Below are 17580 nucleotides of genomic sequence, written 5' to 3' on the forward strand. Positions count from 1 at the left end.
CCTGGGAAAACCTTTGGGATGTTTTTTTTTTCCCAGCAGGTGCCTAGCTCCAGAAGAAGCAGGGTATCTACCTACTATCTCCCCCACTCCCTATTAAAAATGTACTTGATTGCATAATTGTGCTAATTCACAAAACAGAAAATCCTGAATATTTGAAATCATCCAGCTTTCACTCCAATCTGGATTCTTGATTACTTACCAGCATGCAGCATTGGTGTTGCTGTTATACAGTAATTTTTTTTTAGTGGCATTGTTGTAGAATATATCTTGATACTTCTTCCTGCAGACACTGTGTCCATTGCCACATGTGTCCATTGCCACATGTTCATGCAGTCCTGTTCAATGTAATCATATGCGCATTTACTTCAGAGCAAGTTCCACTGCATTCAATGAGCCTTACATCCTAGAATTTCAGCCTTCATTTCATTTCTAATTTTTTTTTTTTTACCCGAGCAAATCTGTAAATGCTTCTGCACCCTCTTTTCAGAACTGTGGCAGTGCATGATTTATTTCTCCTGATAAAGTCTGAATATGTTTCAAACCTATCAGTTTGAAAGCATGCCAGTGCAAATAGATAAATAGGCACCACTGTGGCAGGAAGGTAAATGGCGTTTCCGTGCGCTCTGGTTTCCGTCACAGGGTTCCATTGTGCCAGAAGCAGTTTAGTCATGCTGGCCACATGACCCGGAAAGCTGTCTGTGGACAAACACTGGCTCCCTTGGCCTGAAAGCGAGATAAGCTCCACAACCCATTAGTCACCTTTGACTAGACTTAACCGTCCAGGGGTCCTTTACCTTTTTTATGTTTGATTGCACATCTGTTTGAACACTCACTCACTCCCTCATGTCAGGGGATATATATCAAAGTCAAAGTGTATTCTTCTGAAAATTAATTGAAAATGCCATGTTAGTTGCACAAAAGGTCCAGTCAGATACCACATTCGTTTATGCAGTGACTCAATCGGTAGAGCATGAGATTCTTAATCTCAGGGTTGTGGGTTCGAGCCCCATGTTGGGCAAAATATTCCTGCATTGCATGGGGTTGAACTAGATGACCCTCGTGGTCCTTCTTGGATTGTTTTCTATGGCCTGTTGCAATGATTCCCAAGGAAAGATAAATGAACTCTTCTTTCACTCTGTTTCTCTTTGTTGTTTTCTGTATTTCTCTCTTCTTCTTCTTCTTCTTCTTCTTCTTCTTCTTCTTCTTCTTCTTCTTCTTCTTCTTCTTCTTCTTCTTCCATTCCCACCTCTGCAGAGGGAAAACTGTATTCCGCCACTGTGACAGACTTCCTTGCAATAGATGCGGTCATTTACCGGAGCCTTGGAGACAGCCCAACACTGCGGACAGTCAAACATGATTCAAAATGGTTAAAAGGTATGTAAACAGAAGCAGGGAGACTTTTGATTACAGTCTTAGATTCCTGACAGACCTTGCTGTGTTGTTTTGCTTTATATTTACTGTGCTGTTTTGCAGTCCAGTCCTTTAGTGATTGTTACAAATAAAAGATGTTCAAAGCACATGTCGGCCGTACTTCATTTCAGCAAGGGCTTCTGTCAGGTAGAGGGCACTAAATTGCCTTCTTTACTGGTACATTTATTTCACTCTCCCCACCCCCCCGAGTTGCTAGATATTGATAGAGCCACCAATAATAGGTTGCATCCAATTTACTTTTTTAAAGCCTGGCTATTTCACCATGCTATGGAAAAGGTGGGAATTTTGGAGCAGGTAAGGAGCATTTTGAAGCCGTAGTGACGCCATCAGCCCTTCCCTCCAGTTGGGCTAAGTAACTATCCAAGGCTTTATGAGGTGTAAAGAATTTGTTCTGTGGTCTTAAGATCCATCAATAAAAATAAAATAACAGAACTTCCATTTCATTGTCATGAAGTGCTGAATGGGTGCTGCTGAATTAGCCAATTTGTATGTTCTAAATAGCCTCATTGTTAAGAATGTTGCCATTCATTCTTTTCCAATGGCCTTATGAATGGCTGACACATTCTGAGATAGTGAAAAGGGGGCTTTTGCTTGTAGACAGAAATCCAAGAGGAGGGGGGGAGAGCGCAGTGTGAAAATGATTCTGTTGTATCCAATCTTTCCTTGAAAATTATTGTATTTTTTTTATAATTAGCAAGCATTTTACTACTTCTCTGTGTGACTATAGGCAATGCTGTTAATTCTCTGTGGAAGAAATAACGCTGCTTCCGCAAATAAAAAGACCCCAAATTTTGTATTCAGAGTAAATTGACGCCAATGGAAGACTTGTATCCCCAGTTTATTGCTATGCATGATTTTTTTCCTGCCTTCAGGGTTCTTTTCCTCAAGGCAGAGGACAAGGCAGTGGAACAATGGGATGCTGGGATAGGAAAAATGAGCTGTGAAAAGGCTTGGGGACCAACATAGGGCCCATTGGGTATCAGCCCAAGTTGCCATTGTTTCAGAACCTTCAGTAGTTCTCCACTTATATAAGAACTGGAGAAGAAGGTATCTTATAAACATGTGAGTTTGGTTATCAAATTCCCAGCAATTTTCCGGTTTCCTTTCTTACGGTCACCTCAAAGAAAACGTTATCATGCCACATCACAAACTTTCCGCGATTGGTTTGGTCTGGCTTTGTGGTTTTATTAAATTGTTCCTAGGCTTTTTTGTTAACAAAAAAAAAGCTGTACATGACTGTACATTGCCCTACACAGCCACATTGCCATAGTGCTAGATTGGGGCTGTTGTAATTATAGCAGCAACCCCACTCCTTCACTTTCATTGCATTTAAATGGGAAAGGCCTTTATCTCTGGATTGCTCATTTCTGCCCAGTTCTCACACAACACTAAGCCAAACTGTGGCTCAGCACAAATAAGGAAATTTGTCCCTTTGTGTGTTGCATATACGGATCCTGACTCCATATGCTGGTGTTTTTTCAACCATTCTATGCTATAGGGCAGGCATGTCCAACCGGTCAATCACGATCTACTGATCGATCATGGGGTGTTCCTGGTTGATCATGGGATCCTTAGCGATCGGAAGCAAGGACAGTGGGTAGATCACTACCAGTTTTATTATACTGGGAGTAGATCACAGTCTCCAGAGAGTTGGACGTGCCTGCTATAGGGGAATAGTCTTCCTGCTTAAACAGGAGTTAAAAATCCACACCAAATTGATGTGTTTTCTCATAGTTCCTTGTTTATTTGTACGTTTCGTTTTTCTTGCAGAGCCTTACTTTGTCCATGCAGTGGATTATGGCAACTATATCTACTTCTTCTTTCGAGAAATAGCTGTGGAGTACCACAGCATGGGGAAGGTAAGGGGCAAAAATATATTGTAGGCCAGCGTGAGTTAGGAATGACCTTGAAATGAGAGCTATAAATCATAATGGCAAGGTCATTGTTTTGAGAGGATGCTGCTGCTGCTGCCACCAAAGGTTGGTTGGAATACAGTATTGTACTCTGCCTTGGATATAAAACACTCTGGCTTCTGATGGCAACAAGAGGCACAGGGCTTTTCTTCTTCTCCTCCCCATTAAGCAGGAAAGCATATGGCAAATTGATTTAATTCAGAGCTCCAAATAATCATTACAAGCCTGACTTTAAAGCAAGGAAGCAGCTGCATTTGGAAGACCTTCACGAGAACAGCAGAAATAAATGGGAAGGAAATTTCAGCCTTGCTATATCATAAAAGCACAATGGAAGCCTTATTGACAATATATATTTATATATATATTAATAAATAAAAAAGTGCAAGGTTAAAAAGCTTGCAAGGTTAAAAAGGAGAAAGTCATAAATAAAGGCCTGATGACGCTTGCATACTTTAAAGAAATGCTGAGGATAGAGTTTAGGCTGCGTGGATCGCAGATGTAGAATGTGCTTTTGTTTGTCGAAATAGAAAACTGAGTGGTCTGCATAGAAATGAGTTTTATACAAGCTGAGAACAGTTCTCCTGGAGGATTTATGGCTGTGTATGAAATGTCACCGGCTTATCTTTCATAGTACAGAGTTCCAAAGCCGAATTTTCTTTCGTTTGCTATTTGTCACAGATTATGGAAAACATGGGATCAAATCAAGAGCCAAGTGTTGCCATTTCTGTCTATATATATATATATATATATATATATATATATATATATATATATATATATAATAGGAAGGTGGGTAGAAACAGAACTTCAGCAAAGTCTTTTTGATGAATAAATAGTTCAGTTTCTTTATTCCCCCTCCCTGCACCTTCCCCAACTCTAGGTGGTTTTCCCCAGAGTAGCTCGTGTGTGCAAGAATGACATGGGTGGATCCCAACGAGTACTAGAAAAACAGTGGACTTCCTTCCTGAAGGCACGGCTCAACTGCTCTGTTCCTGGCGATTCACACTTCTATTTCAACATACTGCAGGCAGTTACAGATGTTATCCATATCAATGGTCGCAATATTGTCTTGGCGACCTTCTCCACCCCTTACAACAGGTAATTTAGCTAGTATCATTCTTGCTTGCAAGTTTTTGAATTGAATTGCTCCTGACTCCCACAAGCTTTTTTGAGTCTTCTGCCAGAACTACGGAAGCTAGGAAGGGTGGTTGTGAATGCAAAGTAGAGGAAGTTGTAAAAAAAAATCTTGTATTCTATAGTTTTCCAGTACATTTGCCTATTTAATTATTTAAGCTGTTTATATACTACTTAACTATAAAAATTTCATCCCTGGGAAAAGTCTGCAGCCTGGTTCAGACACAATGGCAAAGTATTTTCCTGCTATGTGAGCAAGTTCTATGTGTTTTAATCCTCCTGCTACCACCCTTCCCCTCTTTCACATGTTACAGGAGGAAACCGATAGCATCTGTTTTTTCATTTTTAACTAACTGCAGTTTCCGGTAATGTCTAAACTCTGGGAATTGTGATTTATTAAAGTATGAATGATGACAGCAAGCTAGATTCAGAGATTCTGGATTGATTTTGGTTGTTCAACTGACAGGAGTTTAACCAAACCATAGTTTGTTGAGCTCTGGTGTTGTGGGGAATGTGGTTTGCTGAAAACCCAAATCAAGGGCATTCAGTGTCTTCCTCCTAGACCATAAAAGAGGACCAGTGGGGAGCATGTGAGCCTGAAAATTGAGGAGGCTCATTCACATAATGGAAACCATATTTTTTTAAAAAAAACAATTACATGTGAACCAGTTCTTTGAGAATTCTATCTCATCTTTTTGCATTTTTGTGACGGCTTCATAAAATTGGCATAATTTTCTCAGTTGTTTTGGAGAATCCAAAGGATATCATTCCCATTACACTCCCGTGTTTTCCCATTGTCTTGTCAATTCTCCAAGTGCTCGTTTTTAACACTGGGTGGAATCACAGTACAATTTTGGGAGGTGTAGACCAGCTTTGCCCTTCTGCAGACTAGATGGACCTCAGGGTCCCTTCCAACTCTATGATTCTATGAGCGTTCAGTGACACACACAGTGATCTGACTGGTTCTTTCGCCACTCTTTTCTGCTTACATCTTGCATTACAACATGACTGGGCCTTTTCTGCAACATTACCTTTTCTGCAACATGAACCCCTCATCAATTTTAAAAGCTATAGGTCAACATCCAACATTGCACATTCAGACTTCCCCTTTCGCTCCCTCCACCAAAGCCAATGTGCCGCCCCAAATGTATTCAGTAGGGTCCCATCCCGAGTAGATAAGGGGAAGAGAGAGGAATCCAGCTGGAGGTTAAACCTGGCGTGTCCACTGTGTACCGTACATTCCACAGACAGACAGACGGATGCTGATGGATTTTACCAATACAGTGGAACCCCTACTCATGACCACAATCCGTTCCGGGGGCCTGTCCTTATGGTAAAACGGTCGCTGGGAGAGGCGCCATTGTGCGCAGGTGCGGGCGGCGATTGCCCGCTCCTGCACAGACACGAATGGCGGCAAACCTGCCGGTTACTTCCGGGTTTGCCGCAGTCGCAACTTGGAATGTCTGTGAGTGGAGGTAGTTGTAAATAGAGGTTCTACTGTATCTCTTTTTTCAAGGGTGGGTTTGGTCGCACTGGACGCAGAGCTTTGGGGGCATAGTAGGGGATACCATAACTATAATTTAGAATGGAGTGCAAGAGGCACTGCATTTTGTCATCACACAGGGCACTCCTGAAATGTGATACCCCAAGCTGCACCACTGAATGTCATATACCAGGGGTCAGCAAACTTTTTCAGCAGGGGGCCGGTCCACTGTCCCTCAGACCTTGTGGGGGGGGCTAGACTATATGGGGGGGGATGAACAAATTCCTATGCCCCATAAATAACCCAGAGATACGTTTTAAATAAAATCACACATCCTACTCATGTAAAAAACACCAGGCAGGCCCCACAAATAACCCAGAGATGCATTTTAAATAAAAGGACACATTCTCCTCATGTAAAAACACACTGATTCCCGACCGTCCGCGGGCCGTATTTAGAAGGTGATTGGGCCAGATCTGGCCCCTGGGCCTTAGTTTGCCTGCCCTTGCCATATACTTTCAACCAGTACTGTAATGCCCACTTGGCCTGGCTGGGTATTATGGGGTGCTCATGGGCAATATTATTATTATTATTATTATTCTCTGCCTTTCCCCCCTGATGGAACTCAAAGCAGCTTACATATAAAAATGAAAACCACTAAGAACATAGGGGGGTGGGAATAATTAAAAAGCAATTAAAACTATATAAATCTGAATGGCTGTGTCGTTGACATGATCACCCCTGAATGCCCTCTCCCACTTCGTGGAGCCTGCTTGGCTCTCTGGTATACTCCAGAGCTTAGGGCAAGGAAACACGCTAGGAGACGGCTCGAACGCGGGGAGAGGAAAGATCTGGTTGAATGCAAGTCTACCTAGTGGCAGTAAAGGCAGCCAATTAGTCATACTTTGCTGCCTCCATTGCATCTTGACTATGCCGTCCAGCAGAGCTTTTCCTGGGTAGTGTGGTGCCTCTTACAGTCTGGTCCGAAGGAGGTGGTAGAACTGACAGTAGCTTACTATGACTTGTTTGCAAAGCCTTTTGAGGACAAAATTGCTTGCACCCCACCAGGATCTTGACCCCGCTGTTACTGCAGATGAATCTCAAAGGGTGTTCAGTTACTAAGGCTCATTCAGCCCAGTGGGAAACGACAGCTAAAGGGTCCTAGTGAGCAAGCACTCATTGTTCTCTGAGCCACTTTGGCATGACGCTTCCACTCATGGTAGCATCTCTTGATCAGCATGCTCCATAGAGGTGGCAAGAGTGGAAGCATATGTGACTCCCGTATCCCCTTTCCCTGGTGCCTGGCGTGCGGAAAGGCGCCCTCCCCAATCTGTGCTCGTGCACGTTGTGCAAGCTGCGTTGGGAGTGCACACATTTCACACCAGGAGGCATGTTCCAGTTTTGCCCTTGGTGAGATTAAGCGGAGGATTCCGAACTCAATTGCTTCTGCTGTCACTGGGTGAAACAGTCCTCAGAAATGCATTGGGGAATGCCTTCTGCTCAAGCCCTGTTTTGAAATGAATAGGGCTCATGATACAGAACGGAACAGCCCTGCTGCGTAACTCCAAAGCATTTCAACAGGACAGATTCCTAACAGATTGTACTCCCTGTGATTCAGAGGGAAATAAAGAGTGCCTGCATGCCAAGTAGGAATAATTCTCTCTCATGATAGATTTGAGTTTCCTTTCTGTGAATGGAGGCATCTTCCTTTTCCCTCGTAAGGCGCCCAGCTCAGCAGATGGCCTGAGCATGGCAAAGTCCTTTCCTTTCTGCTGCAATATGAGTCATAAATAAAAGTAACAGGGCCCATTATTCCGACACCCATAGTTTTTTAGGTCAACTAATAAAAGACTTTTACAGCATTCACCTCATCTGTTAAGAATTTGTAAGTGCTGGTATATTACCACACACTTTCAGTAATTTATGGAAACATGCTAAGATCTCCAGTTGCTAAGGTCTCCAGGAAACTTTGGCAAATATGCTAATTAAAGTAAAATTGCTCCTGTGACAACTGGGGCCTGTTTCCTTTCCCATGCTTTCTATTAGAAGGGGCATTTGATGGAAGAGGGAGAGCTTGAGTTCATGCATTCAAGCTCTGCGTTGGCTACCTGGAGTCAAAGGGTAATCTCAGCCCTGTCAAAGGCGGGCCTCCTGCTGCTCAAAAAAAGGGGCAAGGCAGCATGGCATAATAGCTACTATTGACAACCAAATTAGAACAGCTGCTTTGGGAATGATTCAGCCATGAACTGAAAATACAGCCAACACAAGAAGTAAACACGTTTTATTTGCAAGAAAATCAGTGTTGAGAATAACATGTTAAGGGGGATGGGGGTGGGGGGGAAGGAAGCATTAAGAAAAAAACCTCAATAGGTTGAAGTCTAACTTTCTCTTGCATTTTCCTGTGTCCTTAGCAACATTAAAATGCTCACAGTGTAAACTTTCATTAGCTCTTTTATTCCTTCAGGGCACCCCACCAGCCCATTTTCCTTTCCATTTCAGCTATTATTGGGGCACTTCCAGCCTGCCGCTGTTTTTGAGTGGGGTTCTATAACATAACCAGAAAATTTAGGTTGCCCTGTTATAGTTGATTGGGAGGGAAGTCTTGTCCAACAAACCTCTCTTTCAAAGGAAAGAGTAAACAGGTGGGTCTTAAGTAGCTAACAAAAGATGTAAAGTGTTGGTGCCAGGCATACCTCTTTAGAAAGAGTTTCACAGTTTTGGGGCCAACACAGAAAAGACCTTGTCATAAGCCACTGCTCCCCGAGTCCCTGAAAGAGTAGCACTACCAATGAGGCTTCATCCACTGATCATAATACCCGAACTAGCACATACGGTAGGAAGTGCTCCTTCAGATATATGGGGCCCAAAGGACTTTATACATTAAAGAAGGCACCATGAATTGGGCTCGGATATGGATAGTGCAAATGTTTCAGGACAGGTATCACAAGAGTCCCTACGGCCATTCTGAATCCCATTCTAGCTGCCACATTCTGCACCATTTGCAGCATCCAGACCATTTTGAAGGGCAGCCCCACACAGAACACATTGCAGCAGTCCAGTGTGGAGGTTCCCAGAGCATGGAGTACCATGGCCAAGTTGTCTCTGTCCAGGAGGTTTTGTGGTTTGCACACTAGATGTAGCTGGAAGTAGGTACTCCTAGCCACCAAGGCCACATTGTCATTGAATCCAGGGGAGTCCAGCCCTGTCCAGAGGATACCATACCATGTTCTCTGGCTGCAGCAGAACAAACATTTGCTTAGGTTACCTCAGTTCAAGCAGCTTCCTTTAACTGGCAATAAGGAGAGGCCACATCAGTTCTGGTCCTTTAGCAGTACGGACACTTTTCCTGAAGTTGGACCGAGCTGCCTAATTCTTAACAGCCATTCTATAAACACGAGCTGGAAGCAGGTTCTGCTTGAACCTGCTTCTTAGTAATACGTGAAGCAGCCTTAGGCCGCTGGCATGCTGCATTGTGGGTGCAGACCACATTGTAGTGAGTGAAACTGTTTTTGCTCTCTGGTCTTACCATAGAATTGCAGAGTTGGAAGGGACCCTGAGAACCATCTAGTGGTCCAACTCCCTGCAATGCAGGGCTATGCAGCTGTCCCATACAGGGATCGAACCTGCAACCTTGGCATTATCAGCACCACACTCTAACCAACTGAGCTCTCCAGCTATTCATTTACCTGGCACGACACAGGCACAGTTATTAGCACTGCAGTTTTTGCCAGTGTGGGTCTGTCACTAACTCTCACTGAGAGAAAGCCACTGTTCCGCTAATAAGTTTTACGTCTGAGTTTAGGCTCTCCATGAATGGAGCACCCTATGATAGGGTAGGGTTGCAATTAAGTCTTTCTAATACAGCTCTACAAATGATGGAAAGCACCATCGTGAGTTATTTCTCAGCTGATGAGTTTATACGGCAACCCAAAACTTGACTGAATGTATACAAGCAACCCTGAGATAAGAAGATGCCACCTTCATTTTCACTGATTTTCATTCCGCATAGTTCCATTTTTGGATAATCAAACCATCTACTTAGCATTCCGTTTTAGCTTTCTCATGTAGCAGCGTCTTTTATATCGCTTCACATCCAAAAGCCAAATTCCGATGGTTGGATGTAGGATAATAACTCACCACCTTAAATTGGGATTATGACTCAGCCAGATGGTGCTTTGCTATCTGATCAGAAATCATATCGCTTAAGTCAGACACAAATGTACTACGGTAGATCATGTGTAAACAACAAAGGCAGACCGATGAATAAATCATGCCTGAAAGTCATTGACTAAGGGAAACATCCGAGCCCTTCCAAAAGTGTTTGTGTAAGACTGTAATTATATTTAGTGATTGCTACTATTAGGTTACATGTAAATAGTCTGGAAATTCAAATTTAAACTTTAGTGGATGTAAGGCAAAGCTACATTTCCTTCTGCAAACTCTTTATAGTTGACCGAGTTAAGCAAATTCCTGCTCTTAGGAACCCAGCCAGAAACATACAGGAAAATCGAATGATTTTTCAGAGCCGCAACGGATGGGTAGGTATTTTTGCTGAACTTTTGGGTTGAGCGATGTGCATCAGTATGCAAAATGTATCCACTCTGGGCATCTGAATGGTTTCTAGAAAGCAGCTAAAAAAATTTGCAGGGCCTGGAAGATTTGACATCAAAAACGTCTTACAAATGTACACAGTTTGCATCCAGAAAATGTGCCGTGATTTTGATAACCCAGTAATTTCTTGGTACCACAAGTTGTCAGAGAACTGTGTCTGTTAATCTTTTAGGGAATTCAAAATTAATGTAATAGGCTATTTTATTAAAAAATCTTTTTGGAGGCAAGCTGTACTGACAGGAGCAGGCTGCCCAGTGGAGCATCTCAAATGTCTGTATGGGGACAGCTTTTTATTGTCAGTACCCAGAGGTTGGAAGGTTCAGAACGGAATGGCCTTTGACAGGAAGGCTTCTATGCAGCATGTTTCTAAGATGGGAAAAAAATGCATAACTTCAGAATGAGTAACTATTTCTGGAAATGTCACATTGCAGCATCCCTGGCTCTGCTGTCTGCGCTTACGATATTCTTGACATTGCCAATGTATTTACTGGGAGATTCAAAGAACAGAAGTCTCCAGATTCAATATGGACACCAGTTCCTGATGAGCGAGTTCCCAAGCCCAGGTACTTTTCATTGCTAAGTGTGCTGCAGTGCAGGGGCTGGGAGTTTGATCATTGGTTTTGTATGCATGAATTGAGTGAGATACAGGGCAAATGTAGAGAAGAGGGAAGCGTAACTCCATATAAGCCAAATGGGTTTATATTCCTCCACTCTCTGTAATGAGTTTGGTCATGCAGGAATGGAAAAAAATATTTTAGGAGACGGTCAACTTTTCTGTGCCATTCTTTCCCAGAGAGCAAAGCAGAGTTAAACAGATTCCTCCGGGGGGGAAATGTCTGCTTAAAACCGTGACTCTGGGCCAAGTCCCGTGTTGTGTTGTGCCACAGAAAAGATGGTGGCAAATGCTCCCATGTGACCTGGCATTCTCTGTCATTCTCATTTAGCTATGAAGAGAGCAGGTAGTGATAGGTTAACTCATCCACTGATAAGACATGAGGGCTACCAACTGAGCTGTCAAAAGGGTCATGCCTCTGGCCAGAAGATGGCTGATTATCCGTCATACCATCGTCTCCCCCAGTGAACTCTCTGTGCCAGTGAGCTGGAGGGTAGTGTAGGAGGGACATGGTTCATTGGGTCTCGGGGTGGGTGGGTCCCAGCTCTGATTCTGCGGGTCTTGATGCTCAGGTTCACGGTGCCCCTCATTGGGCTCAGAGTCAGATACCTGGTCCAGCTCCTCAGCCACTGAATTGTTTCTTCTCTGGAAGGGAAATAATAATAATAATTTATTTATACCCCACCCATCTGGCTGGGTTTCCCCAGCCACTCTGGGCAGCTTCCAACTGAATATTAAAAACAATACAGCATCAAACATTAAAAACTTCGCTAAACAGGGCCGCCTTCAGTTGTCTTTTAAAAGTTAAATAGTTGCTCATTGCCTTGACATCTGCTGGGAGGGCGTTCCACAGGGCGGGTGCCACTACCGAGAAGGCCCTATGTCCGGTTCCCTGTAACCTCACTTCTCGCTATGAGGGAACTGCCAGAAGGCCCTCGGCACTGGATCTCAGCGTCCTCCTTATATCACAAGGTGTGGTAAATCCATTGCTGCCTGCTTTCTTTCTGACTAAACAAAACTGAACCCCCACAGTAAATGAAATTTCCCATTTATATAACAAGGTAAGGAAAACAGGATGTGAAAGTAAAGGAAGATGTTCGTTTAAAAGTTTTTGGTTTTTTTAATCCCTGATCTCCTGAGAAAATGCTTTTTCCACATCTCCTTTTTACTTCGAGGGGTATTCACATGTCATTTCAGTTTTGTCCCTAACCACTCCTGCACTAAACTTTCCAGATTGCTCATGCATATACACTTCCTCCACCGAAAATTACAGGCATGGTTTATGTGTGTGTACACACACACAAACATACACACACATATAGAGAGAGGTTGGGGGGGTGTCAAATAATGCTCCATTGGCACAATTGCAGCAATGCAGTCATACAAGTTTGTAATTGGCTCATAGCAATGGCTAATGGAACCATCTTTGCAGTTGCTCAGTCTGTGTGTGTCTATTATTGTGCTGTGTGGACTTGCAGTGTCTCCTTTGGGAGTTCAAAGTCTGGACAAGCACAGCTACATTAGACAAGAAGGAATTGTGCAGAAGGGAACTGTTGGGGTAGGGCATACTCAGCAAAAGGAAGTAGATCTTTCTCTTGCCAATATATGACTGTTCTGGCCCAGTTTCCATGAGAGTACTGGGGAGATTCCAGGAATAAACTGAGCACATTTGTATTCCAGTTATCGAAGACAGATAACACTGTGTCTTATTAAAGGACTCTGCAGACTCATGCTGAAAAGGCTTGGGTTTTCATATTTGTCAAAAATAAAATGTTCTTGGGAGCCATAGCAAAGAGGATGTTTACTCTAATGCTGGCTGGATTCACCCTTCAAGCTGTGTTTTTAAGCAGCTTTTTTCACAGTTTCAGAAAAATGTAACATTTCCCTTGCAAATTAAATAAAGTGCTCTTAATTCCAAGAAAGAGAGTGTTGCAAAAGAAAATCTGGAGCACGCCTAAGGAGTGAGCAGAATCTTGCCAAGCTGTGTATGTGTTTATTGGGCTCCATGTGGATGGATGAACTGTGAACTTGCATTTTACAAACTTCATAATCTGCTTAGGAAATTTATGTGCACTAATGGTCATAAATCAGGTTTTCCCACAACGCAGAACTGAGTGCTGAATTCTACTCTCGCACTGTGGAATGACTAGGCCCAGAGGAAATCAGTTGGTGCCATTAAGCATTCTTCAGTTTCTACAAAGCCTCTGGCACACTCTCACTTAATAACAGGTGCTTAGGAAAACAGTTTATGTAGAATATTTGCACAAATGCGATAAATAATCACATTCCCTCCTTCCCTGCTTTTGATTTAGGCCAGGTTCTTGTGCTGGCTCAACATCGCTTGAAAAGTACATGTCTTCGAATGAATTTCCAGATGACACTCTGAACTTCATCAAAACACATTCTCTCATGGATGAAGCTGTTCCATCCATTGTCAACAAGCCATGGTTTCTGCGGACGATGGTCAGGTAAATAAATATATTTCATTCAGTTTCCTTTTGTGTCTGCCTGACCAGATTTGGTAATGAACTCTGATGTTGATCTTTTGAATGTCCATACATTAAAGCCATGCATGAGGTGCTTTGGAAACTAGTTAAAAACCGTAAATAGAGGACAATAAATAATTGGACAGTGTTGACAATGGAAAGAGCTTACAGGTGCACCCCCAAATATTTGTACTAAGAGCAATGCTTATTTAAAATCTTCTTTTAAAAAATAATCATCATCTGGAGACAGAGAGAGGTGGAAATGGAGAAATGACTGTGCCTGTAGATAATCAAATTATTTAGGATGCTGAAAGGCTCCAGTAAGGCTAGCCATATTTGGAAACCAAATGCTAGACTAGATGGACCTTTGGTGTAATCCAATAAGGCAATTGTTGCATTCTAATGGGTTAGGACAGAGACAAGAATGTTCCTGCAGAACTACTTTTTTAATCTCCTTACATATATATCTAATCTTTCTTCTATAAAATCATAAAACTGTAGAGTTGGAAGGGACCCTGAGGATCAGCTAGTCCAATCCCCTGCAATTTTGGTATATATAGCCATCCCATATAGGGATTAAACCTGCGACCTTGGTGTTATCAGCACCACGCTCTGACCAACTGAGCCATCATTAAACCCAAGGGGTTTAATCCATCTCCCAGAAGATCTCCATCCAGGCTCTGACCAGACATGCTCAGTTTCAACAAGGTCATAAGTTCATGTCCCTTCAGCCAATATTCTGGGACCTTCTGGGTATCATAGAACTTCAATGAATGGAAAGTTGTTACTAATTCCATCCAGGCTACCCTCAGTCTACGTTAGAGAGGAAGCACCAACTTGCACATTTACTTTTAAGAGTCAGCATTTTAAATACTTCAGTAGAAACTTTTGGTTTAGCTGCAAGGTACATTCACCGGATATGAAAGCTGTCTGGAAGGATGTTTTCAGGATATGCTGATGTCTGTCAGGATATGTTATGGAAAGCGTTAACGTTTACACAAGTGTTTAAAGAGAACTATTCATATCCAAATAATCCCGTGTCTCAACATAAGAAGAAACAGTGAGGGGTTATTTTTCTCCAGAAGGTTATCTTTCTCAAGTCAGCTACCTTCAGAAACTCATTTCTAGGGACTGGAATATGCACCCAGAAGATTTGTGAGCTTTGTATCACAGGCATATTTGTACAATAATTTTATTCACAGACATGTTGACGGTGTTTGTATGTTGTAAATATTTAGTTGTACATGTTTCAGGAATAAACGGATAGTTACAAAAATAGGATACAGAATTCAGTAACCATGCAAAAAGCTCTCAGTGAATTGTTTTATATTATGATAGCTTATGGTTTTAGGTAACATATTTGAACTAAACTAAATGGAGAATCAGACAGTGAAATGTGGTAACCTCTCCGCTCTCTGTGTGCTTGCATCAAAGTTCCTGAATAAATCTAGCTTTCAAATTGGCCTTGTTGTTTTAGCCATATTGGCCCACCCAAGGCATGATTAGTTCCTGTGTGGAAATAATTTGGATCTGTCCGTTTTAAGTGGGAAATTGTGTTTACATATGAATAGATAAGCTCTGCTTATAAAATTACTCAATACTGACCTATAAAGTGAAAGAAAGAAAGAAAATATAAAGCAAATGACAGCCTATTGGGATAATTAAAACTGCAATGTTGTTCCAGATACCGCCTGACCAAAATTGCTGTAGATAATGCTGCTGGGCCAAATCGGAATCACACTGTGGTTTTCCTTGGATCAGAGAAGGGAATCATTTTGAAGTTCTTGGTCAGGACAGGAAACAGCGGGTTTTTAAATGACAGTCTTTTCCTGGAGGAGATGAGCATTTACAATTCTGAAAAGTATGTATCGTTGGTTCTCTTTCTTATATGTGTTAGTTTCACACATAGTGCTGGCCAATGGGGACGGGGAGCCAAAGAAACTGTTTTTTTTATTAGTATTGAATGTGGAATATATGTTGTAGTTTTCAGGAATTTTAATTTCCCCATTTAAAAAATGGCTGTGGCCAACACATCACAGCAAATAATTATACCTCCACACACACATACGAAATAGTAAACACCTTATTTTGGTTACAGGTAGGTAGCCATGTTGGTCTGACGTAGTCGAAACAAAATAAAAAAATTCCTTCCAGAGACCTGGTTTGAACAGAGACGTTGGATTCTTATCTCATTATACATGTTAAAGCGATCCTCAGCCACCTCACCCCTTGCTTTTTCATGCAAGTCCATTTGCAGTCTTCAACAGCTATCAGTCAGTCTATCACCCATTTCCACCACCCCTCCCCACCCTTTCTCTACATATAAGCGTCTGGGGACTTCTAATTCAGTGTATCTGAAGAAGTGTGCATGCACACGAAAGCTCATACCAAAATAAAAACTTAGTTGGTCTTTAAGGTGCTGCTGGAAGGAATTTTTTAATTTTGTTTCGACATTATTTTGGGTCTTGCAACTATAGGCCTCTTCAGGCATTCAGGCAGCATGTTAAATTAATGTGTAAAGGAGTTGTGGGGATGGCTGCAGTAGCCCTGTCACCACTGTTCCCATTGCTTTTCTGATCACCTTCCAACCTTTTGATGCAGAGATTCTCCTGTACTCATCATAACTCTATGAATGCTCAAATACACTTAAATGTGTCTCTGTAAGTTGGCAAACAACACCCCCCTCCACACAAAGCCAAACACATAATGGATGAAATATGGGGAACTAGCGAGGAGTGGGGTTGGGTGGATTTTCCCCATGCACTCCACAGCCTTATCATCGCTGGATGTGCCTCCCAGGAGGGAAAGGCAAAACTTCCCTGTCACTCTATGCCGAGTCACCCTGGCTCCCAGTCTCTTAAGCAGGCTCCGCAAATTAGGATATTAGTTTAAATAATAATATGATTTAGGGAGCCAACCAAACTCCTGGCAGGCAGCAGCAGCAAGGTTTAATGGAGAGGCTGAGCGACTACTAAATCCAGAGCACAGCTGGATTAGGAGGGAAGGCAGACCATGGAAATCCTGGTGGTTTTTCCGTCACACCAGTTCCACACTGGCACAGGAGAGAGGCCTAGATTGAGCATGTTGCTGGTAGCCAGACCGGCTTGTGGTCCAGTGGAAACTTGACCAGCCCAGCTCTCTTCCAGCCTTCTAGATAGCCTGTTTCAGGAGCATCTGCTGGCTACTACCAGCAGGGATACTACTGGTGCTGGCTTCTGCTTGTGGTTTATACAGATGAAGTTGGGAGCTCCATGGCAGCAGAGCCAGACACCTCTCCCCCTCTGCACCACCCAACCCCCTCCAGGACAGCAGATTGGGAACCTGAATTGCTTATGTGCCTGTTTGTTTTTGTAAGCTGGGAATTTCTACATTCATGAGTTAATACTGTCTGAGAAATGTAAACAAATTGTCTTTCTGATTTCATTGAGCTGATCAAACGGCCTTTCTCTGCCCCTCCAAATCAGGTGCAGCTACGACGGGGTGGAAGACAAGAGAATTATAGGGATGCAGCTGGATAAGCAAAGCAGTGCCCTCTATGTAGCATTCTCTAACTGTTTAATAAGGGTCCCCCTCGGAAGGTGTGAGCGTCACGGCAAGTGCAAAAAGTAGGTACTTCTTCACGTGTGTCCTCTCACTGCTAACTCCGTTCCCAAACACACAAAAGTATTGGTTCGTTGATACTGACATTGAGCTACTGATCGCAAATAACTCCATATCTGTCTCCTCTATTAAGGGCCTGCATAGCATCTAGGGACCCGTATTGTGGCTGGATGAAGGAAAGTGGGGCATGCATGCAGCTGTTACCCGGAACAACGTAAGTTATAATTCGCATTGAGAGGTCCTTTAACCTGCAGTAACAGTATTGCTCAAATAGGCTTTTGAATAGAGTTCTGATGAAAACCAACAGGC

General features: G+C 42.7%; 1 protein-coding gene across 6 annotated transcripts in view; it reads left to right on the top strand.

Annotated features, from left to right (window-relative positions):
- The window catches only part of SEMA6A (semaphorin 6A), a 185311-nt gene that overhangs the window by 117534 nt on the left and 50197 nt on the right, over nucleotides 1-17580 (top strand). For all 6 annotated transcript variants that reach the window (XM_035100287.2, XM_035100288.2, XM_035100290.2 and 3 more), the window contains exons 8-15: nucleotides 1255-1374; nucleotides 3202-3290; nucleotides 4225-4442; nucleotides 11004-11135; nucleotides 13498-13653; nucleotides 15356-15532; nucleotides 17136-17276; nucleotides 17405-17485. In XM_035100287.2, coding sequence (XP_034956178.2) covers nucleotides 1255-1374; nucleotides 3202-3290; nucleotides 4225-4442; nucleotides 11004-11135; nucleotides 13498-13653; nucleotides 15356-15532; nucleotides 17136-17276; nucleotides 17405-17485 — 1114 coding nt within the window. The remainder of the gene's footprint in view (nucleotides 1-1254; nucleotides 1375-3201; nucleotides 3291-4224; nucleotides 4443-11003; nucleotides 11136-13497; nucleotides 13654-15355; nucleotides 15533-17135; nucleotides 17277-17404; nucleotides 17486-17580) is intronic.

The sequence above is a fragment of the Zootoca vivipara genome, chromosome 11 (assembly GCF_963506605.1).
Source record: "Zootoca vivipara chromosome 11, rZooViv1.1, whole genome shotgun sequence".
NCBI lineage: Eukaryota > Metazoa > Chordata > Lepidosauria > Squamata > Lacertidae > Zootoca > Zootoca vivipara.